This window comes from Podarcis bocagei, assembly GCF_964188305.1.
Source record: "Podarcis bocagei genome assembly, chromosome: 17".
Classification (NCBI taxonomy): Eukaryota; Metazoa; Chordata; class Lepidosauria; order Squamata; family Lacertidae; genus Podarcis; species Podarcis bocagei.
The window spans coordinates 27,859,489-27,877,498 of record NC_138143.1 but is presented as its reverse complement, the minus strand read 5'-3'; the positions used below and the strand labels follow the sequence as shown (position 1 = coordinate 27,877,498).

Sequence of the window (18,010 nt, the reverse complement as noted above, 5' to 3'; positions counted from 1 at the left end):
AGGTGGGTGTTCTCCCCCCCCCCAACATAAATCCCGACTACGCCCATGAGAATACAGCAGAGAAATTCAGAAATTGAGAGTGCCTTTGGACAGCAATGTAATATCCCCCACCCTATCAAAAGGTAGAAGCAGATCTTATTTTAATGTCAAAATGTGATTTTAAATTTCATTTCGATCTACCTACCTACCTACCATTTTCTGCAAAATGCAAACCGATCGCCATTATTATTAAGTTGCGGTTGTGTATGCGTGTGTGTAAACGTCGTGTCTAAGAGAGAGTGGCTTACAACAGCCCCGCAGTGTAGTCCGGTGCAACTATGCAGTTGCAGACGTCCAATAAAAAAACAAAACGTAGCTAGCTAGTCCTTAATAATAATAATAATTGAACAACAGTTGGGATACTTCAACAGCGCCGATTTGGATTTCCAGCCAGAAATACCACTCACGGGGAAAAAACAGTAGCAAAGATCGTCTTTGCTAACATTGCCCGTCTCGGACACCCATCTAAGTCGCTCGTTTGTCCTTATCAAAGCATCACGCGAAAGTTTCAACTCAGCTCGGAAGCTGGCAGACGTGCGGCACCCCTACACTTCATATAAGTCTGCAGAGAGGCTAGATCGTTGATTCTACCCTTTTCAGACGCCGCTAGAGATCGAGCGGTGGGGAAGGAAAGGGCGGCGAGTTTCCTCTCGCCGCGCGCACGCGCAGACGCGGCGAAGCGAGTTCATCGCTCCTTCATCGGGAACGTCAAGTTCGGAGGGAGCATCCCAACCGAGGAAGAGGGGGAGCCGCGGGAGAGCCCATCTGTGCAAACGGGGGTGGGGGGAGCAAAGGAGAGAAAAGGGAGAGCAAACAACCCACGTGAAGGATAGGGATGAATTGGGATTCCCACCTGCCAGGTATTTTAAAGTGGGGCGGGGCTATTTATTTATTTATTTGTTGACTGAACATCTCAATCCGCTAGTCTCTGTCCCCTCGCCTACCCACTATGCAGACTTATTTTTATTTTTTAAATAATGATTAGGAGATGGTAACCCTCCTTGTTCCTGCTTCAATGCAAAGGAGTGTAAGGAAGGGAGGAGGGAGGAGGAGGAGTCAGGGTTACCAAATAAGAGCAGAGAGGAGCAACAGCTTTGGGCATAGTTTAGTAGAAAGTGTAATAAATCATTGTTAAATTGGTGCAGATTTCTGCTGGCCTGCTCAAATAATGCATCGACTAGCTTTGTAAGTCTGATGGGATTTAGTCTCAGGTAGGTGGTTATAGAATTGCAGCCTTTTTGTGGGTTTTATTTTAAAAAAAGCTTGTCAAAAGGTTGTGTATATGTATTTAGCAAGCTTTTGTTTTATACAAGGTTGTTTGTAGGGTGCTAGTCCCACCAGGTTCTCTGCTCCACTCTCTTCTCAGCTTTGACTGGTTGAGAACAGTAAGGTTGCCTATTCTTTTTCTGGGCAGGACAGCTTGGTCATTATTGCCTGCGTAATAAACTAAGGAAGAGAGGGCCTTCTCGGTGGTGGCACCCACCCTGTGGAACGCCTTCCCCTCAGATGTCAAGATAAGTAACAATATAACCTTTACGAGACATCTGAAAGCAGCCCTGTATGGTATATAGTGTTTTTATATGTTGGAAGCTGCCCAGAGTGGCTAGAGCAATCGAGTTAGATGTATGGGGTACAAATAATAAAATTATTATTATTTTAGAGTCTTATTGTCATATCTCATTCTAAGAAGAGATTTACCTACTGACAATTGGCCCACAGGTGTGTGGAGGATGTTTCATAAGGGTGTGCACTCCCCTGCCCCCGATCACCCTAGATATAAAAATTTGGGATGATCTTTGAGGAAGAGATTGGAAACATTTTGTTAGTTTGTTTAACTGCACTTTATTGTGTTATCTAAACCTTAAACTGAGGTTGACCTGAACTGTGGTTTGTTGAAACAAACTACCTTCTGAGCTTTTCTAGTGGAATGTTCAAAATGAGCCAGTATTTTTTGCCAGCTTAATTCTCCTCTTCTGAACAAATGGGTGACCAGCTGCCCCTGAGCCTTGGATATCTGGATTCCCATTGGTCCATTTTATTTATTTTAAAGCATTTTTATCCCATCTTTCATGGGGGGGGGGGGAACCAAGGTGGGTTGCAATGAGTAAAAAATAAAAGCTGCAATACCATACACATTAAAAAACAAGCTACTAAATGGGAACAGCAGTGGGGAAAATAACAGTAGGAAGCACCCTGTTAAATTAATTTTACAGCACAGTTAAAAGCAAAAGGCCTTTCTGGAAAAGGAAGTCTTCCCTCGGGTGAGAGTCAGGGCACAGCTGCTGAGGAGCCATTTTCCCTGGTACCAATGAAATGTATTTCAGTGGTTGTTGGCTTACACAGGATGGGAGACCTCCAGTGATGAGATCAGAAAGCAGGCAGGTTCATACCTGTGAGCCTTCAGGTATCCTCGTCCTTAGCTGTAAAACATAAAAGGTAAAGGACCCCTGGATGGTTAAGTCCTGTCAAAGGCGACTATGGGGTTGTGGCACTCATCTCGCTTTCAGGCTGAGGGAGCTGGCGTTTGTCCAGAGACAGCTTTCCGGGTGATGTGGCCAGCATGACTAAACCGCTTCTGGCGCAATGGGACCCCATGACAAGTGCCACAGCGCACGGAAATGCTGTTTACCTTCAAAGGACTTTTAAGACCATCACTAACAAATCAGTGCAGCTGTTTCTGAAAGTGGGCCGATTGCTTGCAGGTAGCAGCTTCAGTAACAACCTGCTAGCCACTGGCTAAGGAAGAGGAGTGCGGGGGGAGCACACTGCCCCTGGCAGCGCAATCCCAGTGGGGTGCCATTGCAGCTGCCCCCCCCCCGGCGGCGCTGGGAGCCACGCCCCTGCAGGTGGCAGGCCACACCCCCAGGACGCGTGCCACATCCCTGCGGGCGACGCACCACACCCTCAGGACGCGCACCACATCACTGTGGGTGGCGCACCATGCCCCTGGGATGTGCGCCAGCCCCGCCCCCGCCTGCTCTCTGCCCCCGCCCCCCGGTGCTGGAGCATGAAGCTCTGCCACTGCTGCCGGCTGCATTTATGTGCAGGTTTTCAATGCAATGACCTTTTTAAACAAAAAACAAAAACTGATCTTTATACCGCGAAAGCTTATGCTGCAATAAACCTGTTAATCTTTGTGTTTGCTATAATTGTCTTTTACTGTTTTAATGGTATTTTATATTTTATTGTATATAATGTTGCAGCCTGCCGTCTTATATTGTACAAATTGGCAGCGTTGAAAATACTGCTATAAAGAAATAAAACCAACCTAGCTTCTACTTTGTATTGTTTGCAACCATTCCCGAGAGTTGTTGGTTGTTGGACGAAGCTATTGCTGAGCTTTGGAGTTTTATGCCTTTATGTTCACACATTAATTTCTGTTCATTTTGATAGGTTTTCACATAACAGGTTATAGCTGCTTCTTGTTAAATTAAGGGGGAACCTGGCAAGATGGCTTCCAATCCTCCTGGACAAGGTAAATGTTGCATTTCCGTATAACTAGGACCACAGATTCTCTTTTATGTGGAAAAACATGCAATATCCCTGCTAGCTTAGAAATCAGCATTAGAAATAATTAGAAAGCAATGTTAGAAATGTCCTGAGGCAGTAAATCACCCTGGGTGAATTGGCTGAAAAAATAGGGAAACTGATAGGTGGATAAGGAAATTCTACTGTCATTGAATATTGTATTACATGAAGCTTCTGAATGTGTAACTTGACTGTTATGGGGAAAGGTTGTGGAGCTTATACCCAGGGATCAGTTTTGTAAAATGAACTTTTCTCTCATCACCAGTGCTTAAAATAATAATAATAAAGCATTGATCTGTTGGTTGTTTTTGTCATGTGAGAGTATATAAAAAGAGAACCATTCATGGATCATTTCCTGTTTCTGTAATATGTGTAAATATAGAGTTGACTCTTTTCCTTATTAAACTATCCTAATTGTGGTTGCCAGACCTCCAGGTCTGATCTTGAGTCTCGAACCTTGCCTGGCCCCCTCCTGGTGGCTGGTCTTAAGTCTCCAGGTGGCTGAGAGTGCCTTAAAGATAGATGATAGATAGATGATAGATAGATAGATAGATAGATAGATAGATAGATAGATAGATAGATATTAAGAAGCCTGTACATGTTGCTCGCAAACTTCAGCAAACTGACAGGAGCTGGCTGCAGATTATTGCATTGGGGAGTGTCTCCCCTCCCCTTTCTCCTCCACTCTCCCAATTAACCTCCATCTCCAAAAGCCATCAGCAGGGTTGCCTCAGGTCTCAAGAATGGGCTCTGAAATCTCAGGGTCTGGGATGCTCCTGACCTGGCAACCCTAATCTAATTTAAAGTCACAGTACATTTCAGAATTGTGTTACTGTATTCTTTGTGAAGGGTAAGGACCGAGACCTTTTTATTTAGCATTTAAATCACTAGTCCTAATACATAGCCTGCAACTTGAGGTCATTAATTAGTCTTTATGTGCAGATTTCCCCAAGGACACCACATCCATAATGCCTTGCATTATTCTGTCTATGTGGTCACAGTTATTGGAGGCAAGTAAAATATTCATACTTTAATAATTCAAAGGAAATCTAATAAGCGACATGAATTCTCCTTAATTGTTACTGAGCATGTGGGAGAATACATCAGAATGTAGTTTGCTGTAAGAAAGAAAGAGGTTGAGAGAATTGGCTTGTAGATGGTAATTGTGCGAGACGCAATTAGGTTATTATAAGTGGTGCAGTAATCGCTTACGCCAACCTTCCCCAAGCCAGGGCTGTCTAGATGTTGCTGGACTCTAATTCCCATCAGCCCTAGCCAACATGCCCAATAGCCAAGGATGATGGGAATTGGCAGTCCACCAACAGGTGACGGGCACCACGTTGGGGAAGGCAGGGCGACTATATTCTGTTTCTAAGCTTTGCTAGTCTGTATGTGGATGATTTATTGAGGTCCAGAATTTGGTAGTCTGGCTCAGGAGGGCAGGATCTCTACTGCCAGGAGAGACCGTAGCCTGCTTTTCTGAAAAATAGCAGAACATCCTCCGTAAAATTCTGCAGCACACTGGAAAGTAAATGCATTCTTCCTCTCAGCCCAAAGCCCAAATCAAGCCCATTTATTGTGCTTTTTATGGTGTAATTTTATGTTGTGAACTGCCTTGAGATCTATGGCTGAAGGGCGGTATATTTTATATATATATATATATATATATATATATATATATATATATACATACTCAAGGCAGTTCACAACATTTTATTTATTTATTTATTTATTTATTTATTTATTTATTTATTTATTTAAATGGTGCATAATCAGGTGTGTCAATCCCTGACTCTGAGGTGATCATTGGAGGCTTGGACTGAGGAGGAAAACATCACCTCCTGTGCTTTCTCCTTGGCCCAAGGCAAGCTTCCAGAGCAACAGAGAGGCCAGGATCTGAAATCTTGGAGACCTGTGGCCAGTCAGTATCCCTTCTTGACTTAATAGACCATTGGTCTGATTTGGAATGAAGAAGCTTCCAGTACAGTGGCGTAGCGTGGGTTGTCAGCACCCGGGGCAAGGCAAGTAATTTACGCCCCCTAACCCGTGGATTTGTGCCCCCTAACCCCCAGATGTTGCGCCCGGTGCGGCCGGACCCCCTGCACCCCCCACGCTACGCCACTGTTCCAGTAGGCATATGTATGGATATTTCTCAGCTAGAGTACTAACTTGGTAAAGAGACTTTGGCATTCAAAAACAAAACAACCTCTCTTTGTCCTGCAAGATTCCTGCATTTCACAGGGTTGGACTAGATGACCCCTATGGTCCCCTCCAGCTCTACAACTCTGCTTTTTGCCATGTTAGTGTGCTTAGCTCCTTAAATAGGCATTCCTGAGAGAACTGTGTTCTCATGTATTTGTACATTGGCAGCGTACGTCACTTTGGCCAGGACTCCCCATCACTTCACCTCCCCAGATGAGGGCATAGGTGGCAAATACCCAAATCTTACAGATAGTTCCCCTTTCTGGGCTCAGAGCCCAGCACCCCAAACCCACAGATAAGGAAAACATCAAAGCAAGTCCATTAGCTTATATCAAAGCAAGTGAATATAAGCATCAATGAGCTCATGGTGACAACCACCACCACCAATTAATTGTGGGGTTATATTGAGTACCAAGATGGCGTTTGCAGAGTTTCCAGAACAATTCACCTTTGGTTCAATGCCCTGAGCAAGGGCTGTTCACTTTTAAAGTAAAATATGTATGTCTCACCCCACATTCCCTCCAAGTTGTTGAAGGTCATGCATGTGAGCTGCCTCCCTCTTCCCATTTTATCTTCACAACTATGGGAAGGATGTCCAGCCGAGCAGCAGTGACTGGCCCAAGGTCACCCAATGAGCTGGGTGGGCATTTGAACCCTGGTGTCCTGGGTCCTAGCCCAGTGCCCTAGCTACTACACCATGACTGGCTCCAACAACCAAAACTCTGAATCTTAAGATTTTATCCTGTTCCTATGAGTGGCAGAAGAACACAGACACATATATATGCCTGATTTTTGCCAAACCTTCTGCAATCAGCCATGGCACAAGAGTTTCACACATATAAATTATTCCGGTCACAAATGTTTCCCATTTATAGACTAAGATGGTTGGAATTCAGGAATCTATGCTGAGGTATTTCTAATGGAGGAAGCAGTGCTTTTAATACCAGAAACCTTATTGCAGTGAAAAACAGACAGCTCTTGAAAGCCAGGCTTGAGATTAAAGACTTATTTAAATGGTTAGTATGGATGACATTGTTAGGAAGGTATTTCATGTTGTTAATGAGGAGAGGAGAAAGGAAAGTTATAAATAGACTTCAAGGATTGTGCTCGTTGGCTCTGAAGATTAATATATTCATCATTGATATTCATCATCATTCGCTTGGGAGAGGCTTTAAGCCAGTAGGGTTACAAGGTGGCTCAGAGAAATAGGATGCATCAGTAACATTTTACATTCCTCTCACTCTTCCCAGGCTTTCAGAATAAGAACAGGGTTGCAATCTTGGCTGAGCTCGACAAAGAGAAGAGGAAGCTACTGATGCAAAACCAGTCTTCTACGAATCACCCCGGAGCCAGGTACAGTATGTTTAGAGACCTGTCTCTTTCTTTCAGTCTTGCTCTCAGATCAAAGAGGAAAGCCACATGCAGCTTTCTCATGTCATGTTCATCCAACAGAGTTGTGCACTAGTTGTTCCCCAAAACGTAGCTTTGAGGAGGGCAGCCAGCATGTGCCTTGGATTTCTGTCCTCTGACCCTCTCCCATTGCTCTTTCGGTCTGGAAGAGGAGAAGTTAAACACAGTTGGGGTTGCCAAAATTGACTGGGCTTCTGAATGCATTTGCAAACCAGATGAACTGTTGTGAGCACAACATGCAGACAATAGAATGCTTCTTTCAAACCGAATTTCAGCACGGGCACCTGGGAATGTCTTTTCGGTTGCATGTGTGCCCCCACACTAGCAACCCCGATTTAATTTAATTTTAAATCTATTTTCATCCACTACTTAGACAAAGGTGGCTCTCAAAGGTAGCTAACACACTAAAACCAGTGCTTTTTTCCTTTTAAAAACATTTAGGGGTACTCTCATTTTCTTACTCATATTGAAATATGAGGCCAAACTTAGATTCACAATATGTTTAGGGGTATGTGTACCCCGATAAAAAAGCACTGACTAAAACACACTGATCTTAATAACCACAATACCATATAGCTTTTGTTTATTGTTTGTTTGTTTGTTTGTTTGTTTGTTGGCTGATTATTACACCCAACCTTTCCTCTTGCTGGCACCCAGAGTGGCTAACATAAATCTCAATAAAATGGCAATTGAAATTATCAAGCAGATCAGAACAGCTAACCTTTAAAATACAATACTGCAGATCAGAAATACAAAGCACTATAAGTACATCTTTGTGTAGAAAATTGGGATAGAAGTTATCTAGATAAACGAACAAATTATAAAAATGCAAACACCGAAGGCTGCCAGCAGTAGAAGATGAGAATGTTAGAGCACATATCAAATTCCAGCAGAAGAACCTCAGCAGGTTCCTGGAACACATAAAAGCCAAACATTTTCCCTCTGTGTTCTAAATCTGGGTCCATCTAACTGATTATTGTCTCTGCCTGACTGGCAGCAGCTCTCCACAGTTTCAAGAAGGGCACATCTCCATCTCTACCTGGAGACCTTTTGCAAGCAAGGGAGATGCTCTACCTACCACTGAGCTACGGCCCTTTCCCAGTTTTTAAAAACCTTTCAGAATAATTTTTTTAAGGAAAGCATCAGGTGTTCATTTCCACACTTAAAAAAACACACACCAGTGTTCTTTACATTTTTATTCCTTCTTAGGTCTATATGTACACAAACGCAACTTAGTGAAGTGCATGTGATTGTTTGATTTCTTAGTTGCTCTATTTCAGCACCAAAACAACTTAATTTTGTCTCTCTCTGTCTTTCAAATATTTGTTATAAAATGACATTGAATAGCTCACAGGAGCATTTGTGTGTCTGAACACTTTTATTGCCTATGTAGACATTCAGTTTTTCAGAACAGTTGGGAAAGCCTCGCAAGGTGAACGTAGAGGGGAAGATTTCATCTCTTTATTAGGAGTGCCAAGTTGTCATTGTCAGAGATGCATTTGTATTTTGCCCAGAGAGTACACATAACCAGCTATTTCAGGGCACTTTCCCCCAAGAAAGTAGCAGAACCTCACAGCGGCCGGTCCACACCTTTTCACCATCACCTCCAAGCCTCCCCTTCCAGACGTTGGACCTTATCATAGTTTTTCTAGACCTGAGATTTTACAGTAAGCCACTGAGATGTTTAAGTGGAACCTGAAGGGAACAATGAATAAGTGTGACTCTCTCTTATATCAGTTCTTCCTCTTTCCCATCCCCTAAGAGTTTAGCCTAGAACTTGATTTATTGCTCATGGTGTAGTAGTAGCGTTTTTGTGCACTGTTAACTTGTCAACATGTTGACTATGGAGAGACCTTGTCCGGGCTCGATCTCAATGGGAAACTCTTTTCCTGCATACAGAGTTCTGCAGCCACTCTTCCAAACATATGAACTCCCCATCCTGAAGACTATGGACCCCTGGTTAGTAGTGCTGTTTTATTCAGGTATCACTTAGGCAAGTCATTGGGTGGCGCTGGTGAACGAGCAAAAACAAACAAACCCCAAAATGTGCCCGGGGTTCCCCTAGCATCATTCTGCTGCATGACTTCCAGCTGACTTCCTTTTGGCTTATTCTGGGGCAGGGCTTTCCTTTCCATTTGACTTGACCTGCCTCCGCTGGGGTGAGAGTTCCAGAACAGAACGGTCCGCCTGGTGTGTGTTCACACAAACACTGTCTTGCATGTTCGAATCCCCCCAAAATTTCAAGCCTCGTATTTCCAAGTAGGAGATCATGGAACTTTCTTGACTCTGAAATGCCCACCCCACCCATGATCTCGTGGTGGTTGTTTCCTTTGCTGCACTTGTGTGACGCCTCATTTTTCCCTTCCTTTCTGTTGCTTGTAGCATCTCTCTAGCTAGATCCTCCCTTAACAAGGATTTCCGCGATCATGCTGAGCAGCAGCACATAGCGGCGCAGCAAAAGGCCGCTCTGCAGGTGAGTTGTCCCAGTCACATAAGACTCAGGTTGGCAGGATCCGTATTTCGTTGTTTTGTTTTTTGGGTCTTGGTGCGTTGGAAGCTGTTGCTCCTAAGGACCTTTTTGCATGTGGTAGGGACCCAAACTAACATGCATCTTGCAGCTTTATGACTTGCACAGTGATAACATAGTTTTATATCAGAATTATTTGTGATGCGGTAATAATAGCATTGGTGCCTGGCCATCCTGTACCACAGGCAGAGGCAAACTCGGCCCTCCAGATGTTTTGGGACTACAACTCCCATCATCCATAGCTAACAGGACCAGTGGTCAGGGATGATGGGAATTGTAGTCTCAAAACATCTGGAGGGCCGAGTTTGCCTGTGCCTGCTGTACCACATCGTTTTTTTCATTTTAGATTCAGGCTCATTTCTCCCCTGCATCCTGACAGGCTGGAATTCAAGTAGCAGAGGATGCAAAGGCAGCCTGAAGAAATTATAGACAATCCCATAAGCATTAGCACCTGTCTTTTACATTGAATTCCAGATCCTGACACTTAAGAATATTTCAGTTGCAGTGCCACACAGAATTAAATCCCATAGATGTCAAAAGGATTAAGTCAATCCAACTGTGTTCAGGATTGAAACCTCCAATATAGATTTTTTTAAAAAAACAACAACCAACCACCACCAAACCACCTCTGAATCTGATTTGTGTTTTTCATGCCCTCCTATTGCTTGGCTAGCGCCATGGGGAGGCCACTCTTGCATGGGTGTATTACATGTGCCATTTTCCAGATGTTGTCTCTTCCTCTTCCAGCATGCTCATGCACATTCTTCAGGATACTTTATAACCCAAGACTCCGCCTTTGGAAACCTTATTCTCCCTGTGTTGCCACGACTTGAGTCAGAGTGAGACAGAGAGCCCTTAGAATGAAGATCATCCACTACTGCAGCTGCTGCTTCTCCAAACTTTCAGTCGATGGTTTGTGAAAATAAGAGAGGACTCAAAACTGATTTCCTTTTTACTCATTGTAATGGCTTTCATTTTTATTTTTTTATTTTTGGTGGTGGCATTAAACTACTTAAAATGAATTCTCAGGCACCCTGTTTTTCTTTCCTTCGGTTTTCAGAGTTGGATATTACTATTTTGTACTTGAGTTGTGGTTTTCAATCTTTCCTTGTTCTTTTAGTTCAGTTTACCACATGCCCATCAATCTCATTAAGTAACACACTCAGTATAGCCCATTAAATAATTCAATAGAGCACACTGAAGCACTATTGTATAAGTATTGTTATACTGATGTTCCAGATGAGTGTGTGTGTGTGTGTGTGTGTGTGTGTGTGTGTGTGTGAGAGAGAGAGAGAGAGAGAGAGAGAGAGAGAGGTGTGATTTCCTTTCAGCCACCTAGGAAATTGATATTTGTGGTGAGCTTTGAACATTGGGCTTCCAGGACCACAGATCACATACTTAACCGACATTAAAGTGACTATTACATCACCAGCCTGCCCTGGGTTTGAATATTTTCAGATGTTAGTATTTGTGTGACATGTGTGTGTGTTTCAGTATCTGAAGACTCGGGTAAAAGACAACATTTGACTCAGGTTATTGCAGCAGCAGCAGCAGCAGCAACAACAATTTATTGATATGCCACCCATCTAACTGGTTGACCTAGCCTCTCCGGGTGGCTTCCAACAAATCAAAACATCAAACACAGTAAAACAGCAAACATTAAAAACTTGCCTAGTTAAAAACTTGCCAGGCAAATATTAAAACATTAAAAACTTGCCAGGCAAAAACTTGCCTGGGCTGCCTTCAGATGTCTTCTAAAAGTCTGAAAGGTGTTTATTTCCTTGACATCAGCCCATGATAAACAATTTGTCTGCCACCCTTTCATATTCTTCAGTGATTCCCTCCCCCTCCCCCGAAAGAAAGGCACATGTGTATATAGTCATCACATAGAAGTCTTAAGCAGCACACTTGCTTAGTTGTGTAAACATTAACAACAACAACAACAACTTTAAAGGAACAAGGTAACAAATGCTGACAATTTCATGACAATTCATGACGAGATTCGAGAATGGAAGGTTGTGTGATTAGTGACAACCGTACAATTTCCAGTTGGGTCCTATTACTTACACCCTGTTCAAGATAACTCTGCCTGGGGTGTGGGAGATTGCTGCATTTTCTTGAGTACAAAACAATAGGCTTCAATTTTTAGGGAACGGAGCACCCCTGCAACCAAAGTGCAGATTTGGGAGTGAAGTTTTTAAAAGAAGTGAAGTCATCAGGCCCATGTTGCAGATTTCTTAAAATGAACCACGTTTCAAATTTTGACGAAAGCTCATACTAATAACAAACTTAGTTGGTCTCTAAGGTGCTACCGGAAGGAATTTTTTTCTTTTGGTTAGAACTGGGTTCTTAATCATGTTCTGCCACAAGAGGGAGTCTGAATAAAAAGAAAAAGAAATACGGCCATATAATCTTCAAGACTGGCAGGAGCATAGCTGTGAAAAGAAGATCACCTATATGTCTAGGCAAATGAGCTAATCTCATGTCTTCTGTCCACAGAAGATTGTGTTGAAAATATACATGACCACACAACCCAGACAGGTCCAGTTTGGCCCTGATCCAACACTTCTTGTTGCATCAGTTCCCAGTTGTGCATTCATAAACCAACATTCCTGTGCATGTCCCCCCCCCCCCCCGCACCTTGCTGGATTGAAATATTTGGATAAGCTTCCATTCACTTCTTCATTTTTGTCATTGCTCACCTCAAAATTGCTCATCCAAATGTAGTTGGCTTCCTACTTCAGTTAGCCCACCCTTAGCCGGTACGGCTGAGGACGCAGGTGGCGCTGTGGTCTAAACCACAGAGCCTAGGGCTTGCCAATCAGAATGTCGCGGTTCGAATCCCCATGACAAGGTGAGCTCCCGCTGCTCAGTCCCTGCTCCTGCCAACCTAGCAGTTGAAAAGCACGTCAAAGTGCAAGTAGATAAATAGGTACTGCTCTGGCGGGAAGGTAAACACCCTTTCAGTGCACTACTCTGGTTCGCCAGAAGCGGCTTAGTCATGCTGGCCACATGACCCAGAAGCTGTCTGCAGACAAACACCGACTCCCTTGGCCTATAGAGCGAGATTAGCGCCACAACCTCAGAGTCATCCGCAACTGGACCTAATGGTCAGGGGTACCTTTACCTTTAGCCGGTACGGCTACTGGTGAAATATAATAGGAGTTTTCATTCAAAACAACTGGTGGGCACCAGGGTGGGGAAGACCATTCTAAGCCATGGGTCCACAAGTCTGGAACCAGCCATGCTCTGGAACCAGCCATGCTGTCCAAATTTGGACACAGTATTCCAGGTGTGGTTTGATGAAGGCAGAATGGAGTGGTACTATTACTTCCCTTTATCTAGACAGTACAGTGGTACCTCGGGTTACATACGCTTCAGGTTACATACGCTTCAGGTTACAGACTCCGCTAACCCAGAAGTAGTGCATCAGGTTAAGAACTTTGCTTCAGGATGAGAACAGAAATCGTGCTCCAGCGGCGCAGCAGCAGGAGGAGGCCCCATTAGCTAAAGTGGTGCTTCAGGTTAAGAACAGTTTCAGGTTAAGTACGGACCTCCGGAACGAATTAAGTTCTTAACCCGAGGTACCACTGTATACTTCTGTTGATACAGCCTAGAATAGCAGTAGTTTTTTTTTTTTTTTTTTTTTTTGCTTCTGCATCACACATATAGGAGCTCAGGTGTTCTCTGTCATTCACCTTTCATGGGATTTCAGGACTCTACCTATAGCGCCTTGTGATTCTCCCATGGTTTGGAGTACAGCATATTTCACTTATAAAATGTAGAAACGTTTCAAAATTCACACTCCAGAACTGAACTATTTAGGTACAAAATTCACTGGGGTTTTCTTCAAAACTAAGGAAAATCTAATGCTCCGGTGAATGACATGCTTTTTTTCTTTGTCTGATGTTTAAAATTGTTTCTAAAATGGAAAAATTTTCTTCCCCCTCCTGTTTCCGACACTATTTTGCTTCTCATGATCTATTTGCTGTCAAATGGATTCCAGGCAGCCATAAGTTAATATACTCCCGGGCTTGCCTAATGCACACAGCCCCATATAAATTGCGAAATCTTCCCATTTGACAGCTCTCTGCCGGCTTCAGAAGGAGGGAAATTTGCTGTAAATAATTATTAACAGTGAATTACAAACTGTATCCTACAGTCCCACCATAAATATGTCAGCTTTCTCAAAACAGGGAAAGAGGCTTTTATGAGCAACGAAGCCAGCATTCTGTGAATCACTGTCAGATCTTTCCTAGGTGGGGTGCAATTTATTATTTACCAGCTAACAGCAGTGTTTTTGAACTATGCAATATTTGTTGTTTACATTCAGGGATGTAATTGTGTCTCTAATCCCTTTGTAGTCTGGCCTAGGTAAAAGAACAGGAAAAAAACAGCTAGCAGCAGGAAGAAGTGGGAGAAATACCCTCAGGAAATCAAAGCTAGGTAGGAACTCCTATGCATGTAAATCAGCTGCAATATTTTGCCATCATTAACTGTCAGAGAAAGGCAAGCCTTGCATAACACGAGGCTGCATACCCAGCATACATTGAATGCACAATCCCCCCCTGAAGAATGCTGGGAACGGCCCTTTGTTATTGGTGCAGGAAATTGTAGCTCTGTGAGGGGACACCTGTGACCCATTCAAATGTGGTTGACTCAAACTCTCGTCAGTCCCAGCCAAGATGGTCAATGGTCAGGGACGAAAGAGAAGGTAGCATTCACAAACATCCGGAGGGCAAAAGGTTAGGCACCCCCTGGTGTACACGATTGTGCTGCAAAACATACTATTTGGATCCTGGGCTTTCAAACACTAAATAGTGGGGTAGGAGAGCTGAAAATTATGCCAATACATCTCACATCTGGCAACCAATGTGCCACTTTGGTTTCAGATAGTACACAGGTAGAAGAATCTAAAAAGCCCACGACACACATTTTCAGAGCCCTCTAGCAGCTATGGTGGCTCATTTAGCAGAAGTCATGTATTTAGCATGAACTCTGGAAGGGTACACAATGGTACCTTGGTTTAAGAACAGCTTAGTTTATGAACAACTTGGATTCAGAATGCTGCAAACCCGGAAGTAGGTGTTTTGGTTTGTGAACTTTGCCTTGGAACAAGAACATGTTCCGCTTCCTGTTGAGTGTGTTCCATTTGCAAATTGAGTCCCTTGCTGCTATGGGAAAGCACGCCTTGGTTTAATAATGCTTTGGTTTAAGAACGGACTTCTGGAATGGATTAAGTTCGTAAACCAAGGTACCACTGTACAGCCATACCTTGGACCTCAAACGCCTAGGCTCCCGAACAAATCTGCTCCTGAATGATCAAAACCCGATATACAAGCTGCAGGAGCTCCCTGCAGCCAGTGGAGGAGGAAGCCGTTTGGTGCCTGAGGCAGCGTGCCCAGGGGCAGGGCGAGCTGTCCATAGGGGTGGGATGAGCCAGCCAAAGGGGCGGGCGAGGACGGGGCGAGCCACCTATGGAGTGGGGCGCACTGTGGGGCTTCGGGAGTCTGCCTGCCTCCCCCCACTCAGCCTCCCTACAGCTGGGGGGGGAGGCAGCAGGCAGACCGTATGGGCAGCGTGGAGCCTGCACGCGCCCAAGCCACCGTTTCTCTCCCAGGAGAGACGTGTGGCTCGGGCGCGCTTTAGGCCCTGCGGTGAGTGCCGCCCAGCATTTTGTCACCCCCCTCAGTGGTGACACCCGGGGCGGACCACACCCACTGCACCCCCCTTCCTCTGCCCCTGCCTGCAGCCAATCAGAAGTCGGGCTTTGGTTTTCAAATGTTTAGGAAGTTGAACGGACTGCCGGAACAGATTCTGTTCCACTTCCAAGGTACGGCTGTATCCGATTCTCACCAAACTAACGCTACTCCACTGAAAGCCACCTTTGCAGATTTATGCGCAAGCTGCTAAAAAGCATGCCAATATTAGTTTGGGATGACCTGCTTTCTATGTGGCCACCTCATGCTGATGCAACCCATCACACAACTTAAAGGGCACACACTATGACACAACATAAATGGCCGACTCAAACATTAAAGGATCATTCAGTTTGTTACTCATAAAAAGTCGTCAGTAAAACTTTAAAATAAAAAAAATCCTTCCAGTAGCACCTTAAAGACCAACTAAGTTAGTTCTTGGTATGAGCTTTCGTGTGCATGCACACTTCTTCAGATAGTGTGCATGCACACGAAAGCTCATACCAAGAACTAACTTAGTTGGTCTTTAAGGTGCTACTGGAAGGAATTTTTTTATTTTGACTATGGCAGACCAACACGGCTACCTATCTGTAAGTAAAACTTTAAAGGCCCCAAACAAATGCTCTCTCTTGCCCCCTCCTCATGCTCTCCCCACATCTCCCATCCTAACATGAAGGGCTGGTGTCATTCATCCCTAGCCAGCGGCAGGGCAAGCTGATTGGGCGCCTGGGACGGTGCGTGTGCCCTGCGCTCAGGGGCGGGGCCAGCTGGGGCAGGACACTCCATGGGGCCTCCAAGCCTCCTCCCACTCAGCCACCCTATAGCTGAGGGGGAGGCAGCAGGCAAACCATTTGGGGCAGTGTGGAGCCTGCGGATGCCCAAGCCACTGCGTCACTCTCAGGAGAGACGCAAGGCTCGGGCACGCTGCAGGCCCCATGGTGAGTGCCACCCAGCATTTTGTCACCCCTCTCAGTGGTGACACCCGGGGCAGCCTGCCCCCACCGCACACACCCTTCCTCTGCCCCTTCTCTAGCCTACCACTATAGAGGAATGATTATGCTGAAACAGGGGCACCGGTAACAAAGAGCAGAGGTCAGATGGCAGTCTTATTAGACGGAGAAGAAGTGGGAAACTCCAGCCCCGATCCAGGACACCCCTTTAGAGTGAGAGAAAGTGAGCATGAGAGAGGGAGAGATAAGTTGCAGACAGAAAGTGTCGCTGCAGTGTTTGCAAGAAGAAACAATCCTTGCTTTGTTTTGATGCTTCACATCCAATGAAGAGGCTGGAATAAACTAACCAGCACAAACCAAAATAAAAAATTCCTTCCAGTAGCACCTTAAAGACCAACTAAGTTAGTTCTTGGTATGAGCTTTCGTGTGCATGCACACTTCTTCAGCACAAACCAGGCAGTTTTGGTTCCACACAAAAGAACAGCACTGAGGTGGTGAGTCTAGGAAGGAGAAGGACACACGTGAGCATGGTTGTACCCCACCACCCCTCATATTTCATTCAACTAGTTACTGAGGCAGCGTGGTGTATTATTATTACAGTTACTATTATCATGCGTCTAACCTTGTCTCTGGGTGACTAAATTCAATTCTTTCAGCCGCCTCACCCAAAGTGGAAAGTTTCCTTTGTGTAACGCTCACCATCAGATTAATTTAGCGGATTCCTAGGAAACAAAGACAGATTCTTGACCTTGGTATGTCCCTGCAATGTTACATTTATCAGTTGTTGACAGCTAAAGCCTCAGAATTTTGGAAATGGCTATTTTTGCCACCATCCCTTAATCATCAAAATAATTTGTTGCCTAATTGACGGTCCTGGTGTTTCGATATCAGAGACATCCTAGGATGTTCCACATCTGACTGTAGCACTTGTAAGAAGAAAGAAAATGGCACCAGCTTTCTAAACTTCAAAGGGTAAGAGGGGAGACAGTGCTGTGACTGAAACCGTGCCAGCAGTGTACTGAAATCAACACACCTTATATCTCAAATTAAGTTAGCTTTTGTCTCTTGTCGCAAATCTGAACCTCTCAGGAGGGTAGCCACAAAGACTGTGTGAAAATAACAATCCTTTTCCAAGTAATTGGCTCCCAGCTTCTTTCTCTGCAAAAGGTCAGGTTTTACAAGGGATGCTTTCAAAAACAAAGTCTCAGGAGTCCAGTAATGGCCACTTAATATATAGCAGAGTTTACTTTTGCTGCTGATAGCTTTCCAGAGAGAAAACACTAAATAATATATCTCTGGGAATGCAGATAATAAAGGGTCTAGAGAAACCAGAAACTTTTGATGAACTTCATTGTATTTACAATATTGTTCTGGACAATACTGTTTGCTGGTTTCCCCTCAATTTCAGACCTTACGGCATATTTCCATTGCTGGACTGTTGTCATTCTTTTACAGAAAGGATACGTCTCCTCCACAAATATGCCTGCAGTGTTCCCACAACAAACTAGATGGCTTACATAGGAGACAGCTTATGATTTGCGTTTGTGTAAATATTATGGCATATATTTTGTTTTGATTGGTGTTTATAGCCCCCAAAACATTTGTGACTCCTCACCCTAAGAACAGATTCAAACATGCTAAAACAAATGTGGTAA

At 44.3% G+C, this 18,010-nt stretch overlaps 2 protein-coding genes and 1 long non-coding RNA gene across 6 annotated transcripts in view; 2 read left to right on the top strand and 1 right to left on the bottom strand.

The window, feature by feature from the left end:
- LOC308577107 overlaps positions 1-18,010 on the top strand; it is a 134,469-nt gene that overhangs the window by 50,236 nt on the left and 66,223 nt on the right. The gene's annotated exons all lie outside the window — the stretch shown is intronic.
- INIP (INTS3 and NABP interacting protein) lies at positions 635-10,728 on the top strand. Of its 3 annotated transcripts, none has more exons than XM_081177237.1 (6): positions 635-899; positions 3,433-3,514; positions 7,020-7,122; positions 9,079-9,138; positions 9,562-9,652; positions 10,454-10,728. In XM_081177237.1, the coding sequence occupies exons 2-6, from the start codon at positions 3,490-3,492 to the stop codon at positions 10,547-10,549; spliced, it is 375 nt and encodes a 124-aa protein (XP_081033363.1). In that variant the 5' UTR covers positions 635-899; positions 3,433-3,489; the 3' UTR covers positions 10,550-10,728. The 3 variants fall into 3 exon arrangements, with proteins under 3 accessions (XP_081033363.1, XP_081033365.1, XP_081033364.1); XM_081177238.1 differs by lacking the exon at positions 635-899 and adding an exon at positions 1,093-1,250; XM_081177239.1 differs by lacking the exon at positions 9,079-9,138 and having other exon boundaries at positions 637-899.
- Positions 11,555-18,010, bottom strand: part of KIAA1958 — an 80,233-nt gene continuing 73,777 nt past the window's right edge. Inside the window, exons 4-5 of one of the 2 annotated variants that reach the window (XR_014003287.1) lie at positions 16,794-17,077; positions 16,456-16,697 (exon numbers count right to left, since the gene is read on the bottom strand). Coding sequence is in view for 1 of the 2 variants with exons in the window: in XM_081176391.1 (XP_081032517.1) it covers positions 12,060-12,083 (24 nt within the window). In the remaining variant the exon portion in view is untranslated. Of the gene's footprint in view, positions 12,084-16,455; positions 16,698-16,793; positions 17,078-18,010 lie in introns of those variants that run through there. The other variant, XM_081176391.1, reaches the window with a different exon arrangement.